Source organism: Sinohyriopsis cumingii, unplaced genomic scaffold (genome assembly GCF_028554795.1).
Source record: "Sinohyriopsis cumingii isolate HCF-2022 unplaced genomic scaffold, ASM2855479v2 utg000622l, whole genome shotgun sequence".
Classification (NCBI taxonomy): Eukaryota; Metazoa; Mollusca; class Bivalvia; order Unionida; family Unionidae; genus Sinohyriopsis; species Sinohyriopsis cumingii.
In genome coordinates this window covers 5,602,446-5,620,400 of record NW_028315918.1, presented here as the reverse complement: position 1 = coordinate 5,620,400, position 17,955 = coordinate 5,602,446, and the positions used below count along the sequence as shown (strand labels likewise).

Genomic DNA, 17,955 nt, shown 5'->3' with positions numbered 1-17,955 from the left:
TGCCATAAAAGGGAAAAACATTACTAACTATCATGTCGCCAGTCTCTGGTGTTGCCTTCCTCCTTTGCGGATCGAAGTTGGACTGTTTAAGGTAGAAACAATTCGGAAACCATCTGTAGTGTTCATTCCATGGGTCATCACCCACAACCCACTGCTTTAAACCGCCATCACATGCATAACACCTAACGATATCCTTATCACCTAATAATGGTTTGAGAGCAGAAGAAGGCATTGAAAATCGTTTAATATAAATTTCAGCTGTTGCCATTTGTTATCTCGTTTCTCCAGAAAGGAAGTAAATCTATATTTAGCAAGCTGACAGTAGTTAAGTATTACCAACACATTTATTAAAGTGTTTGGGAGCAGAAATACATTTTTGCCAATAAACCTTATGCCGATGAATTAAACCGTTTAAGACATCTCGATAATGTGAATCCATAATTTTGATAAGTAATGCCAGACTGTTATGAAAGTATATTATCACTGATCTTATGTACATTCTACCTCTGTAAAGGGCTTATCTGAATGCGCCATTTCAAAATGAGTAACAGTGTGGGTATGCTGATAGCGTTCTGTCCTCTTTTCGCGATTGATTGTACTATTTATCGAACAAAGTCAAATAATCTCCATCTATTTATTCTTTTGCAGTGTAAAATTATATAACTGCAGTCACAACACTTGTTACTTTGTAACTAAATTTCATGAAAAAGGTTAATGTTTTTATTTGAAGAATAAGTTCACTTTGTCACGTCATGACAAATGTTAACAATATTGCAAATATGCCCACCTCTGTAGTAAAATCCGGCGGCCGCTATCCTGTGAACATCTAATCCATAAATGACTGGAAACCTTGCGAAAGTTGACAATCTCACTTTATAGGAGGAATATTCTGGAGACCTAACCTGGCTTATCTCCTCTTGGAACGAGGGAATCTCTGGAGAATAGTTTATTAAGCGTTTTAGTACCACGTACGGTGAACCCAGCTACACACATCGTTGACTAGGGATTCATGTGGCATAACGTTTTCGTATATCAGTGTCTACTCTGTTCCTTTTATATCTAACAATAAGAGAAAAGAGCGCAGACCCTGATATCTGCGATTAAGGTAAAGAATCGAATAGGCATTATGCTAATGATAAAGAGTGACTCACTGTGTTGTGCACGTTTTATATAGGTTATTTTATTAACCATAAACTTATGGTAATTTCTTAAAATTGATAATATCCAATTATGTTCATTGTTTTCACGATTTTAAATGATAAAGTGAGAAATCAAGAAATAGGAATTATACTTTTAGAGCCTTACCCAATCTCTCAGCAGTTGTTCTTTGTCTTTCCTGATTCGGTCTTCTTTGCAGGAGCTGTGCCTGTAAGAATGACGACCAAAAGATATACTGCATTATATTTTTCCTTAGTATATCCATTGTTCGAGGCTTCGAAGTATTGTCTCGTACTTTCGCTAGCTCGCTGGGATAGCAAGGTTAACGTTCTTTCCAACGACCATAGAAAAGCAAATGTGGGCATCGGTAGTGGGTGGTAAATAGTAAAAAAGCAGCTATGGAATATTCAGTTCCTCTTGACATAAGACATATAACGTTTTCCTTTGATGAAATAATGGCCGCATTTTAAGACTACAAAAATAATTTACTTTTATATTGATCAATCTTGAACATTTTAATTGGCCATAACAGTTTAAAGGTTCCTAATATCTGGATAATTCGTTTCTAAAATAAAAGGAATAAGTTTGCTTTTCTGATGTAAACAGGCGGAATCTCCTTTGTCAAATGATCCTACAATAATATTAACTGTCATACGCTCTATCGACTGTTATTCCGTATTATAATGATATTTACGGGTGTCTTCAGATCCATTGATTTCAGTGTCTTTTTCCGATTCTTCGCATTGCTTTTAATCTGCAATTTTATGTTTCAGGTCTCTTTATGTAGCCCAGTTATTAAATATTGGGTAAATGACACAAAAGGCAACGCAATACGAAGTATACATCGGATAAAGGACAAATATTTTCCTTTTGTTTCGTACAAAATCGCTAATGTCTGTATTAAAATATGCATATTTTCCGCCTTCACGATTAACGTCTTAAGTAAATCTATGGACAACAACTTTAACGTGAAATGTCAGTCAGCATCTTACAATATTAGTCGACTTGTCACAGCGGTTTTTACATCTATCTTATTAAGCTAATTAGGAACTCTGCATTTCCTTTTAGATAGAACGACCTTTACATAAATCAAAGGCATATATTTAATCTTCAAACTGTATCATACTTGTTGAAGAAAATATTATAATGTTGGCTGTTCTTTACAAGAACTTTGTTATCTCTTATTATTCCTTAACAAGACCCGTCACACTCATTTACGCACTCATTTTCAGATGACGTAATCGTAGAGGATACTATCTAACTTAGAAGATGTTCTTTACCTGATAGTCTTTCAGAGCGGTCGCATCAATTATAGTAGCCAGGTACCTACATTCTGGAGAGTAACGGATATGTTCCAGTAACGGATCGTTGTCTTTTGTCCATCCAGACAAGGTGACTCCACATTCATAACAGCACACACTGTCCCCCTGTCCTGTTCCGATTAAGTAGCGGTTGTTTATCACACAGGACGTTTGCATATTAAGCAATACATAAGTGGAAGAAGTACACTTTAAGTTATATTATCTGTTTAATTAGTGAATATGATTAAGAATGTGCATCCAGGATACATATAACGTAAAACGTCTGGCTAAACATTGAGATTGAGCTTCAACTTTAGCCAGTCAAAGAAGTTTGTACTAAAGTAAAGTTATCTTTCATTGGTTTAAAGAAACTTTACAGCTCAGAAATTTTGTAATGTAAATGCTGAATTCCTATATACTAAGGACTTATATATGAAGCTGGTTCTGTTTTAAAATGAGAAAGGAAACTAATTGTTTCGCGTTTAAAGTGATACAGAGGATGAATAGTGTACTATAATATCAACGGCTTGTTATGTGCATCGCATGCTAGCATTGCTTTTGAACTCTTCGAATAGCCCATTCATTGGCACAACTGCATACACTACGTATTTTATGATCATAATAATCATGTTAAACAACGAACAGTGATATTGTTACCTTTAGAAAAGAATCCAAGACTGGCCATGGTTCGGTGGTTAGTAAAAAACTGTCTGTGAACAAACGTCGCCAATCTTGTAGACTCCGTAGAAAACTGTGGGTATCTAGTTTTCTCCATTTTTGCACTTCTACATCCATTTCTACAATCCGAAGAATGTCGACCACAGTTTGAAAGAAGAGGTGAATGATAGTGTGATTCCTCATCACAAACCAAAATGTTTTGCATGACGAAGTTTTCTCACAATGATTTCGTCTTTCTTCTGTGATGTCAGATACGTAGACTGGCAGAATTTCGTCACCGGTAATGGTCGAACCCGTTGTCTAAATGCAGAATTTATACAAACTGGATGTGTCCAAAACCTTTAGTCCATCAATTCCCTTCGTAGAAATAAAATTATCGTAATGACCGATATTTTGCAGAGTTAACTTTGACGAATAAAACTTAAAAAAAGGAACTGTCTTTAGGTAAAGTACAATTTTCGATACACGTAGGTTTTAAGTACTTGACTAGTGTAAGGATCCGTCCATACAATTGTGTTAGGTCTCTTTTTTGAAAACAAATACATAACCTTTCCTCTTGAGTTTCGAAACGTCAGCTGAGGATATTTGGGTCGCTTCGTGGTAAAGATTGGAAACGGGTGTTCACCACACTTCTGTGATAGCTACTACCTCTCCAAAACACATGATACTACTATTTTGCATCGTATTCAATATTGATATTTGGATTATTATTGTCATTTTTCCCTCCCCTCTCTCTCTCTCTCTCTCTCTCTCTGAGTGAAGCAAGGGATAAATTTACACAAATTACAAACTCATATTACACTTTTAAATTTTAATTCTGGTTGATACAATGCCGTCAATTAATAATGCATGAACCAGTCTTGCTTGTAAAAACAATATGAAAGTAACCCATGAAAGTGAATATTTTTGATTACCTGAACTGTATTATTTTCGTACTTCATAGATCTGGACACAGCAAGCAGTTTGAAAATACTGTTGAAAAGTATCTGTAGGTAGAAATGGATTTGAAAATAAAATTAGAGCAATTATGTGGATGATTACTTCATCTTAATATGAAATTCTAGGTACGAGCAACACATATATGTATTAAACAATGTACTGCGATAGCAGTTAGCGCTGGAAAACAGAGGCAGAAGATTATTATTTTTTTAAATAATAAAGCTGCACAATTAGGCCAGGATGGACCTGATAACTTTCCTCTGGCTTATGTTATACAAGAGCGGAATCGGTATACAAATTTGACGTTTACTTCCAGATAGGAAGACGTCTGTTTCCATGCAATTTGCCTCTGTCTGGTGACAATGCATTCAAATGAAAGGACAATAACATGGCAATAAAATAGTGCACGTTGATATGGGACAGTTCAAGCTTTCACCTCGAAACGATTGGAGAAAAATCAATACTGATGAAGTAAATTGTAATGCAGACAAGCAACAGCCAACCAGATGGGCATATCTTGGTAATATATATATATATATATATATATATATATATATATATATATATATATATATATATATAATCAGGTGATAATTAATCAGCAATATGGGTCCACTGAAACAAAACATAACATTTATTGCTCAGTCGATTCCAACGCTGGTAAAATGTTAATGGGGCGTTGAATTAGTAACATGACAGATTCAATCATGAACTTGGACTATGATCTTAAAGATGCGGTATCGTTTTGCAACTGATTTGCATGGTAATTAGAATGAGTAGTGTCGTTGGATGTAACAACAATCGATAGAAATCAAGTGTCCTGTTTAAAGCGGAGCTAATAAAATAAATCTTAAATGTACGACTAGACACTCCTTTGGACAAACATGAACCAAAATTAATAGCAATGATATACATAAAAAGTTCTCTGACATTTAGGAGTCATATTTTAATCTCGCACAGCAGGATAACAAGTCCAATATTTGCCAACTCCAAAAAGAAACATAAGAAAAGCAGCATTAATCAAGAAATAACTAAACAACCGGTTTCTTTTGTTAATCTTCATTGGGGAAATTGGTATTCTCTGCTTTTTTCCCATACAGTATAACCCATTCGCGACACCTTGCCTTCAGCTAGAATGACTTTCTTTCTTTGTTTTTTTTTTTCTGGTTGCTTGGTGTAGATTGCAGTCCTAACATGCAATCAGTAAACCATCTAATCACATGGCAAGTACCATACCGAGTTCAGAAGGGAGCGAACACGTCTTTACAGCACTATTCAATAATTAACATATAGCAGCTGCTCGTCCCGTCCAATTAAGCAAAGCTTGGAGAAGATTTTTTTCAAGTCAGCTTTGATCACTTCAAAAATGTGTCAACCTGTTGTAAGTATGCTTCGGTAAGTAAAAGAATATGTTGATTTGGACATACTGTACGTCTTACCAATTTAATTATAGACTGCTATAATTGATGTTCCATTTTCTTTGAACAAATGTTTATGCTAGCGCCCAGTTGTCTCCATCCCTTTCAAACTGATCTTTCCATTTCTGAATTTGCATTGATTGCCTGATAGTTACCGATTGATCAACTGGATACTCACCTTCACTTTTGCTAAACAAATGACTTTGCTAAGATTCTCATGTTTCTCCTGTGCCACTAGGCCAATTTCATCTATTGTTAAATTGAGCTGTAATGTTAGATCTATAAATATAAGGAACAGTTTAATGAGCGGAAGTAATTTAAATTTCCCATCTTTCAGATATTTTCCTAAATAATGATAGGGCATATCATCAATCCAAATTGGATCTCCCCAGTACTTATCTGATTTTGTAGTTTAATGGTTCCCTTTTAGAATGATCATATATTTTATTATCTAAACCAGGAATTTCTTCTTCCCTAACAAATCTTGATCACCCGCGATTTCTGTCTACTTGCAGTAGGTGATAAAGCATTTAATTGTTCATCCCGACCTTCGAATGACCTTGAATTCCACTACATTATCGCATCTATTCATGGATTCAATGTAATATTCACCATTTCTACCTCAGGACATAGTATACGAACATTTTCTCGCAATGTCTCAGCGTACCTTGAAAGTGTAGTTTCTTTATAGGCCTTCGAATATATTATGTGCATAGTGTTACGTTGTATTTTTGTGGCATATGACTAATACTTGTGGCATATGACTGATATTGTTAGGTTCAGAACCAACAGCAATATCTACAACATCTTCATTTTCAGTTATAAGATTTAAAAGTTAATCTATCTTAAAAGGCTCGCAACCTTCAGCCAATATTTGGTTATGTTAAAATGGAAGAAAATTGATAAATCACACTTGAAAGTTTAACTCGGATTCCATTCAGCTGCCGCTTCTCGATTTACTGAAGACAAATAGATTCCTGTATCTTAAAACAGAACAGGGAACTGATAAGTATAAATAGGAACTAAGCTTAGTAATACCAAATGGAACGTAGATAGCATTATCCCGTAAAACCTGGACTGAGGGAGTTTTAAAATATGGATGAACAAACAGTAAAAAAGACGAAGGAAATACTTGTTAATGTCATAGCAGAAAGTATGTCCTTTTCACTTTCTCATCTTGTAATGTAAACATTAACATCTTTGATAAAAATTCTTCCCTATTGACAACAGTCGTTTTTGAGACATAAATTGAAAGATGACTGAATATTATATCCAATATAATTTCATGTTTCACTGGAATTAGTTGCTTTTGAACAGAATATAAACATAGTACATAACAAAATCTCCGTGCTAAAAAACAACAGATTTTGATAATATAAACAATGATTATAAAATCTCAATATTTAGTCAGTACTGTATATAATGACATGCAGACTATAAAATCACAGGAAAAAGCACATTATTTACCTACTTTTTTACAACTGACAGAAAAAAAAAGACAAGCAGTGAGATGGATACATTATAGAGTGACATAAAGAAAAAGAAAACATTCCAATGAACCAGGTTGCAGAAAGGCTCAAATAACGAAATCAAACAGAACCATGAAGAGATAAGATGCTACTGGATGAATGCAACATAGTAATTAACGGCACAAATGATACGATAGCAACTAATACAAATGCATGGTCAGAATTGCAGAAAAGAATGATCTAGCAGAGATAAGTAAGTAATATATGACGTTAAGAAAGACATTAGTGTAAATGAAAGCAATCTTAGATCAGCTACTCTAGTTTAAAATCTATCCACTAAAAATGAAACAAGATGTCATGTTCAGATTCTTACAACAGATTTCACTATGATATACAAAAAACATTAAGAACCTGGGAAAATAATTGATTTGAAGAAGAAGAAGAAGAAGAAGAAAAACGTATACACTAGCGACGTTTTTTCTAAAACTGGAGTAGATACAAATACATGAGAGTTATGTGGTAGCATTGGTAGTGTTATGCTTAACATAGAGACTGTTAACACTGAAGTTTGCAAACAAATGCGTTAAGATGAGTATAAGATAAAATGTTTAAGAGATGGAAATACAAACAGGGTCATTCAGAAACGAACTGAAAGAGGAAATGGTTGTAAATGGCATTTAATTATATTTTAGAATACATGAATTGATAAATGAAATCGATTAGAAGAAACAGTAGCTTGAGGAAACAGTAGTTTAAAGAGAAAACGAACAAACTAAATGAATGTATGTTGCTCTACGATTAGCTGATTCTACCAAGTCATGACTCGCTCCATTCAGATGACACTGCAGTACGTTTTGGAGAAGATAGTGTTTTCAGCGTTGGACTAAGTAGCCAAAAGAGACTTTGTTAAAGGGTTATTAAAAGTGTTTAGGACTGCAAACTACACCTCATAAATTAACTGATATTTCTGGACTTAAATATGCTTTCTTACTCGTGTTTGCATGCACGTTAAACACAATAAATGTTTCACAGGATCAAGGCAAACAAATCAAAGAGCTGGGCTTTTACACAAGTTTTGTCATCGCACAATCTGAAAGAGAATTCAATTTTTAAGTAAACGTATTGTGGTTGCATCGTGTTAAAGGTACATAGCCAATGCGCGGCAGTTGCAATTTACAGATTAAGTAAGTTGAACAATATATACATTGCACAGTGTAATACAAACACACAATTACTATCTGGAAGAGACAAATACATTATTCAGTGGGTAAATATTAGAAATTGTAAATGTTCGTAGCAAGACAATACTGGAAGCAGTATCAAAATCTATTATGCTCAGCCTCAGTATAATAATTGGCTACTGCAGCAATTTTGATTGAAGAAAACGACTAGAGGCTTAGCGATCGCATAAAGCAATTATCAGCTAAAGTAATTGGATAATAAATGAAGAGCAAAATAAGCATGGCAAATGCAATACAGAATACAATATAAACCAAAGACTAATGAAATCATCGCTAGAGCGCTTGACTACCCGAATGAAAGATTGAGAAAGTAAGGTTTGATCACGCGGTACTTGAACGTTAGCAATGCTTTTCTTCTGTATTCATCAGCTCTTAGCGATGACGACAAACATTGTTAACATGATCCAACAATTTAAACAAAACAAAGGCACGATAGAATGAGTGATTTTAACCAACATGTAAATGAATAATAAAATACGAACAGATTTCCATTGTAATTGTGATGTATGTTAGCGTAAAAGTAAAACAGAGGAAACACAAACGATTGTATAGCGAAAGCTCAGCTCAATCATCCTTTTTGTACCTGCTATTTAACATGAAAATTAAGGAGAATGCAGACAATGCAGTGGTAAATACTTAAAGCTGAATGCTAGTAAAACACATAGCCATAGACACGAGCACGGTTCTTTTCAAGTTAAGAATCTCAGTTAGGACAAACATAATTAAGCAAGATATCATGAGTGACAAATGTTGGATGTTAAGAGCATGAGATGATAACGTGCCAACGATTGGTACCAAAGTTGTATGATTCATACTGTATATAAATCACTTTAAGATACTACTTGCCTTTCCAATTCTGATAGCTCGTTGTTTCCAGCATCTACGTGCTCTTCCTTATAATTGTAGCTATGCCATTAACGTCACGAAGGTTGTTGTAACTATCGCTGGTGGTAACTAGACGGATGAAATAAAAAATCTGTCTCCAGTACAATACAATTATTTTTAAATATATTAGTAAATAAAGAGAGAGAGAGAGAGAGAGAGAGAGAGAGAGAGAGAGAGAGAGAAACAGACAGACATAGAAAGAGAGAGAGAGACAGAGATAATGAGACACAAAGAGAGGCGGAGAGAGAATTATCGGCGTAACAGCCTTACCTAACATCTTTCTTGATTCACGAAATATGGACTTAACTAGCGTATTGATACTGTGACAAAACATTAGAGAAAATGGTTCGAGAAGCCGTAACTGTCGGCAATAGAAAAGAGGTCGGTGATTATGATAGATGTGCCAAATATGGATTATTATTTCAACGGATTAAACTAAAGAAACACAATTTCAGAATCGACTAAACGTGACTTATTTGTATGAATACCAAAATCATACGTATATGAGTGATGTTCCTGTTAACACTGACGATCGCTGCATCTGTTGTAACACTTATTTTCAATTTGAAGTGTCGTACCACATCGTTCACATGATGGTAATTACTGTCTGATATATTCGGAGCACTAGGATTGAGTAAAATTTAATTTGTATGGCATATCTGTTGTGCTAAATCTGCCAACGTTATCCATATATAGATGTACAAGATGGCCGCTATCGCTTAACCGGCTTGAAGCAGCTGTTCCGTTTTTTAGTGCCGTTTTCATGATATTTGTGCTTGTTGCCTGTTTTCATATTCGTTACTGTGTTCATTATGTATTGGCTATTAAATTCGTATGTGTTTCTTCATCTCCTTGTTTTGGAAACGAGAACAATTAGACATTTTCTCAGCTGTCTTGCTCCACTGTTTTTGAACAAACGGCCATCACGTGATACTCGCCAGTCAACCCGTTTATGCTATGATGGACCCTCATTAATTGCTTTACATGATCACTCCTTGGCTCTCCACACTACATTGTGCTCTAGACTAAATGAACTGGGACTACATTCATCATTATCTAAATGTAAACAGAAGCGAAAAAATAAACGTTGTTTTAAAGCTGGCCTGCGTAGAACAGGAAGAAGAATCACAGTTATCTCCCTTATTTCGGCACACCCATTTAACAAAAATTCGACCGTTAATTTAGATAACCTAATTCAAATTCCTATTAATTCGTCAACCTTTGTGTCAACTATCCAAGAAATACCTCTGCGCATTGCATTATTCAATGCAGTCAGTAGTACCACCGGAAAAGCGCACAGAAATAGTTAATTTTATCAACGACCAAAATGTTGACATATTTTTCCTGACAGAAACATGGCTAAAACATCAGGCGATGAGTCCAAGTGTGAGGATCTTACACCCACTGGTTACTCCATCAAGTCGTTCCCCCGTAATTCTCGCTGAGGTGGAATTGCTGTCATCACAAATAACTCCATGATAAAATGTCTTAACTACACCACAACATTCAATTTCGACCACACATCGTTTGAACTAGTCCAAACCACACTCACACTGGAGCAAAGGTCAGTCCATTTTTTTCTGCCTATACCGCTCTCCTCTTAGTAGAAAAACAAGCTGGCTGACTCTCTCTTTTTTGGAGCAGTTTCCTAATCTCCTGGACTATGGAAATTCATTCGATAGGTGACAACCTGATTATTCTTGGAGATTTCAACTTTCACGTTGACTGTCCCATAAACTAAAATACATAACACCTCATAGATTCCATTAATGTTTTCAACCTCAAATAGTCAGTTAACCAACCCACCCATAAACATGGTCACATTTTAGACTCGATTCTTCATAGACTCGATGATAACATTCTACAGTCCTCCCTGGTATCCCATGACCTTGCATCAGATCACCTCTGCATTATATGCCATCTTGACGTATCAGTCCCTATCAGCCACCTTTATCTGCTACTAAGAGAAACCTCCGTATGATAAATAGAACCAAACTAATGCACGACATCCAAGCTAACCTAACAACGTGCTTGCCTCCTACAGCAGAACAACTCGATAGCTGCATGCGTCCATTGCTCGACAAACATGCTCCAGCTACCAAGTGCAGAGTATCAATTCAAACGTGTTCTCCATGGTATAGCAGTGTTAGGGACCAGCTTCGCACTGCTAAAGAGACCGCCGTAAAGCTGAGGGGCTCTGGCTTTCCACCAGACTCACTATTCATAAGCAAATCTATGAATCTGCTAAGAAGAATGTCTCAGATATAGTCCATGCAGCGAAATCAGCCCACAACACTACTAAGATCATGGAACGTTTCAGCTGCAAAGAGATCTTGGAGATTGCTAACAAGCTAATGTCAAGGAACAACTCAACACCACTTCCAACTACCTTCTCTCCAGTCGACCTTCCGGACATGTTTGAAAATTTCTTCCACAATTTCAAATGACTCGTCGTCACCATACAGTTGGGATACAGAATTTGAGCGGCAACCATTAGCAGCATTTGAACCTGTCTCTATGGATTTCGTACGTACAATACTGATGAAGAGTGCACCAAAGTCATGTGTACTTGATCCAGTTCCAAGATCACTTTGATTCAGTATTGCCTTCACTAACTGATGTTATTAATACCTCTCTCTCATCCGGGGAATTCCCATCATTTTTCAAAACTGCCATTATAAAGCCTCTGCTGAAGAAACCAACACTAGACCATAACGATTTAAAAAACTACCGCCCAGTTTCTACTCTCCAATTCATATACAAAAAACTTAGAAAAGGTTGTTATTTCTCAGCTTGTATCTCATCTAAATTGAAACAGTCTTTTCAGCAATGTACAGTCTGCATATCGCCCTTGCCACAGTACTGAAACTACTCTTTTAAAAGTAGTTAATGACAATCTCTCGGCGTTGGATAGCGGAAAGATTATAGTCCTAACCCTCCTTGATTTGTCTGCAGCATTTGACACAATAGACCATGATATATTACTTCACCGTCTTCAGCATGTATTTGGCATTCATGATACAGCCTTACTGTGGTTCAAGTCCTACTAGGTCAACAGAACACAAATTGTATCTGTAGATGGAATACACTCCAGCCCAGTTGATCTATGTTGTGGTGTTCCACAGGGGTCTGTTCTTGGACCTGTTCCCTTCATTCTGTACACTCAGCCGCTTTCAAGTGTCATAGATCATCATCCAGTGTCTCACCAATTGTACGCTGATGAGACCCAAATATACAAATCTAGCCACCCAACTGAAGTTGATGCTACCATCCAAGGTGTAGAGAGGTGCATTTCTGATGTGAAATCAAGGATGACATGTAACAAGCTGCAGATGAATGATGATAAAACTGTGGCCATTCTGATTACAACACAAAGACTTTCCCATTCACATCCTTTTCTTCAAACAATAAATATCAGCAACACCAACATTATATTCACACAATCAGTACGAAACCTAGGTGTTACTCTGGACAGTACTCTCACATTGCACCAACATGTCATGAACATATGCAAGGCTGCATATGTTGAGTTGAGACGCATCAGCTCAATTCGCAAATATCTTTCAGTTGATGCCACTAAAACACTTGTGTGTTCATTAGTACTTTCAAGGCTGGACTATTGTAACTCAATTATGTCTGGTTCATCTCAATATCTACTCCAGAAGCTTCAAAATGTTCAAAACACAGCTGCTTGGATCATACTTAGAGTACCACGATCAGAGCACACCTCTCCGCTGCTCTGTACCCTATACTGGCTATCCATTCGATCCAGAATCAAACAAAAAATTTGTTCTCTGTGTTACTTTTCACTGTCGGACTCTAGTCCAACATACCTATCCGATCTCACCCATGTGTATATACCAGCAAGATACTTAACGCTCCTCTACTGACAATCGTATACTAATTATTCCCGCTATGAAAACAAAATCATATGACCAGCGTTCTTTTGCATACCAGGGCCCAGCAACGTGGAATGAATTGCCCACTGAACTTAGACACAAAGACACAGAGATCACATTCAAGAGAGCTCTCAAAACTCGCTTATTTCGACTGCAAGAACAAACTTAAAGACCTAATAATATTTCCTACCTGAAATATTCTCAGCTTTTTTAAAATTTTTAATGTTTGTCTAGTTTCAAGGTGTTTGTTTTTGTAATAATATTATTCTATGTTTTTTTATATCTTAAAGGTGTTGTCTAATATTGTAAAGCGCTTAGATCTTCTAAAGATTAGGTGCTATACAAAGTCCTCATTATAATTATTGTTATTATTATTTATTCACAAAGGGCAATATTATCTCATGCCAGCAATAACGTTAGTGTATATCAAGAACCCTATCAGCATGTGACATCCTTGCAGAATACTATGAAATTCTTTTCAGTTTTGTGTATGAGTTTAACCTTATAATCTGGAGTTTTGCAAACGTCTTAATTATGACCAGTTGAAGTGACATTTTATCAACGAATAGTGGGATTGATTATGGTTGCCTAACTGTTCTAGTTGGCTAACTTGTAAAGTGTTTCCTGTCTCTAACCAAACTTTGTTTAATTGTTTATCTGCTTGACTAATGTATTTACTGTGTTTACACTGACTCGATAGATTCTATTATCCATATATTTTAAGATGATACCCTTGCTAAACTGTCTCTGCATCGTTGGTGTCACAGTCACTACTACTACAAATACTACTACTACAAACACACTTATCACGACTACAAGTGTCATCAAATCAATATACATGAATACGGTAGAAGTTCAAATCAATATACATGAATATGGTATAAGTTCAAATCAATATAAATGAATACGTTAAGTTCAAATCAATATATATGAAACATGAATACGTTATAAGTCGCTCTTAATTGCCAAAAAATCAAATTAAGCGAAGTAGTCAAGGATATGAAAACGGGAAAAGATACAATTACTTACCATCACCACAAAAAATACAAAACAAAGGAATTTCTCTCTGAGTCGTTTAATCTTTCCAGCATTTTCACACATGCAATATTCTGTGAAGACCGAAACACAAGGGTATTTGTCTCGTAAGCGTGCTTCCAGTTATCATGAACGTGTGTCTCTATCATCAAATAAGTTGATCTTGATCTTCTCTGAGCCTTTCATCACATAAATGTCAGCATCTATTAACAACAGCAAGAAAACATATGCGTCTGACACCAGCGTCATGGAGAAAACTGCAGGCAAGGAAAAGAAACTATTAATATTGTACATAGAACATTTCTAGCTTTTATCTGGCGGTAACAAACATGTTGTTCCCTTTGCGTTGAAATACAGACAGAATGTCGAAGCATACATGAAGCTGTGTCTACATTACTTTGCAAGAGTGTAAATGAGAATGAAAGGAACGAGTAGACTGGCCAGATTATCACAATACTGCAATCGATTACACACTAGAACAAGTCATTTTAAATTATTATCTTACATATTAACAACACACTCCGCTGATTTACAGTGCGTACTTACCGTGTGTTGTTTACGTTTCCTGCTACTTGATGTAAATGTAACTTCAGATAGTCAACGAAGACACCCACGTTTAACGGCTACATAATGTTAACTGATGCTGCACATATTAATCCCGTTTCGTGTGATGATGGTCTAAGCATTTATACACTTCACTGTATCATAATATGTTTGCTCCTTGTCCAATTGCAAGTCCTGACAAACACCTCAGGTCTTCGCAGATCGTATTCCTATGCATACTGGTGTGATAAGAATAGAATTCAAGCTTTTATCATGTGCTATATCTACTTTCCTACAAGGAAGTTATGTCCTACTACAAATACCGATATAGAAAAATACCTGTGTACATAAAAATATCGCAGTGGGGTATTTCAGCGAAAAATTTAATACACCGACCTACATTGCCCATATTTGGAGTTCTACCTAATATATGGAGTTGAAAGAAAGTCTATATATGGTTATGCAGTCCCATATATGGAGCGCCTCTCCATACATGGAAATTAAATGAACGTATTGCGAAGTGCATATTTAGAGTTACAGATTGTTTTCTTTTATATAAACGTCAGTATTAAAGAGCAATATCAACAGCATACATGTGATCGAATCTTTGTATACACAATCCATATAAAGAATGACAATTCTATATATAACGAGCGTTCATCAACTCCATATATGGAGATAGAGCTCCAGATAAGGATTTATGTTCATATATAGGATTTATATTTATATCCAGCGTTTTATTTAACTCTACATCTCAAGTTAGAACTCCATATATGGGAAATACAAGTGTATATCTTAAGTTGTCGTTTGATCTATTAAAGTACGATATAAAATATTATTCACCGGCATCTTATTCTTGAGCAGTTGCGAAATGAGGCTTGCAAAATACTATATTAGTATATTTCCTGTATATTCAAATTAATCTAGGCATTGGATACTAATTTCGTCTGAGTATTAAATAATATATCTTTCTTGTACACGCTGAACTACAGAATAGTGTAATTTAAAGAAAGGAAATCGTCATTGGTAGTGGAATCATTTAAAATGACAAACTAAAAAGAATTATATTTGGTCATACAATTTCATCGTATAGAGAAGCACTCATTCAAGATATGCTTTGGTTCCAATTCAAGATTATCATTATTGAGCTTCTTTGGAATATGACATCCATCAGTTTTGAAATTGAAATTGAAATACATATACAAAAACGTATAGAAACGCATAGACAAAACCTTATAGAAACGCATAGACAAAAACGTAAAGAAACGCATATAAATTTGTTTGCATGATGTTAATCTTATAGAAAATATGTTTAACTTAAATATCCTGCCTATGGTGAAATAAAATATCCATTATACCAGGCAGACCAACACTTTTAAATGATTGTCAGTTGTTGTCTGATAATGACACACTGTTTCTTATCCGAAATAATCTTGGAAAGTTATATTTACAGCCGTTGCATGCTACACATTTTAAAACAAACAAAACTCAATAACCATAGATTTGAAAGGATAATATTGTATGAATTTATGATCCATCCCAAAGCCTCATTACCTACCCTCCATTTCTAAATATTCTGCATTGGTGCGAAATTATATTTTAATTTTAGAATAAAATGTAACAAATGAGAAGTCATTGGATTTTAACGATGAATCTATCTCAATCTAATGTAAAGTTTGTATAATAATGTATTGCACAAAATTATTTAATTTAATTTAATGGTCTCCTATTTTGGTTTTCATTTATGGCTCTTGTCAGTGGAGATATTTAGGAAGTCTAGATGACAAGTGTTTGGACAAAGTCACCATATATAATATTAAAGGTAAATCTTATGACAGACGTGTTTCTTTTACATTGCATTTGCGACACACCCGCATATATATCTATAATTTAAGGAAGACAAAATGGAAAAGAAAAACTATGCGGCAAAGAGTACAAAAATAGATTTGTACTTTCCTAAGCGCTGTCGACTCTCGCTGAATCTTTGTCGAAAGCTATTACATTATAGCGACAAAAGACGAGGAAGAAATTCGAGAGGAAGTAGTGTTTGAATTTTTGTATTATTAGATATCAAGCCAATTAGGCGAAACATCTATATAAAAAATCAGAGAATACTTCCGTTAGAGGGAGACGCCTAATTTTGGCAAATTCAAAGTTTCCCCTTCACATTTCTCGTTATCCTGAAAGTAAATGTCTGTCATCAGATAAGGTCTCACAGTCTGTATCACTACAGGCAATAATAGCTATGAAAAATGATGACATTGACTTGTTATAAGGAACTTGTATGTTTAAGCTTGGGAAGTAAAATCAAAGTATGGTCTCATAGCTGATACTCTGTATCATGGCTCTCGATCATCGACAACTGCCACACATCCTAGGAATCAGAATATTGTGAATTTTACACATGTTGAGGTTGCGTTTTATTCAGAACTGCCCTCAATTTTGAAACTGAGAAGCGTTTCTCCTAAAGAATATGAGATGACATCTTACTGTGCAGCAATCTGTACGCGACGCTCTATTCAACTAAACATATACGATCCCTTCTAAAACTCTGGATGGTTGAGGGGTGATGAAATGTATGCTAATAGGTTATAGTACTAGTGAACATTATTGATGCATAAGGCACATACTGATTCTTTTAGCTGCCTTGTCACATGAAAATATTCAAAATAGCTCTTTGCTGTCAAAAATGAATGTACAATTTAGGGGTCAGTGGCAGTGTTGGTTCAGTATAAAAGCAACCAGTTGCATCAGGAATTAACCTGATTGCCGCAGTCGAAATCTCACACGTATGCTTTTACGAAAATCATTAGTTTGTTTTTATTTGTATCTTCAGTGTAAAACTATTCTAATTTTTCTGCAACAGGTCATTGTCGGATGAAAATTCACCAAATAAACTGTCCAGTGAGACCTAAGCTGAGATTGATCTTGGATCTCAGACGTTTCTCCACACAACAGACCGTATATATTTACCATAGGAAGGAAACGTTCGCGCCTGAAAACACCGTAATGAGGGAAAGCGATTATGGAGAGAAAAATATTTAGTATTTATACATGACTCGTGGCCTTTGTTGTGCGTTAGCAAAAATGTTCTGCTATTAAAGTGAAGACAGAAAGTGGACAAAAATAACAATATATAATTGGTATTACTCTGCAAGAGTCTAAGAGAGACTGCAAACAAAAAGAACATATCCAGCGTATGCAGCAGTCAATTATTCCCCTTTAAAAACTCGTGATAAAGAATTATCTCTCATGTTAGCAAACGCCTCGTAGATTTGCAATGTTTACTTACAGTGTGTAATTTACGATTTCTGCTACTTATCATTACAAAGGTGATGCAAAGTGGACTACGGATCATCAAGGGTGGAACTGCTGTATGAAGGATGTCA

The 17,955-nt window shown here is 35.5% G+C and overlaps 1 protein-coding gene across 3 annotated transcripts in view; it reads right to left on the bottom strand.

Moving 5' to 3' along the window:
• The window catches only part of LOC149773722 (baculoviral IAP repeat-containing protein 2-like), a 28,764-nt gene extending 13,906 nt beyond the window's left edge, over nt 1–14,858 (bottom strand). For all 3 annotated transcript variants that reach the window (XR_016417335.1, XR_016417336.1, XM_089946225.1), the window contains exons 1-9: nt 14,570–14,858; nt 14,018–14,280; nt 9,051–9,158; nt 4,052–4,123; nt 3,117–3,494; nt 2,439–2,590; nt 1,306–1,366; nt 788–934; nt 29–201 (exon numbers count right to left, since the gene is read on the bottom strand). Coding sequence is in view for 1 of the 3 variants with exons in the window: in XM_089946225.1 (XP_089802351.1) it covers nt 29–201; nt 788–934; nt 1,306–1,366; nt 2,439–2,590; nt 3,117–3,342 (759 nt within the window). In the remaining 2 variants the exon portion in view is untranslated. The remainder of the gene's footprint in view (nt 1–28; nt 202–787; nt 935–1,305; nt 1,367–2,438; nt 2,591–3,116; nt 3,495–4,051; nt 4,124–9,050; nt 9,159–14,017; nt 14,281–14,569) is intronic.
• Nucleotides 14,859–17,955: the final 3,097 nt, after the last annotated feature.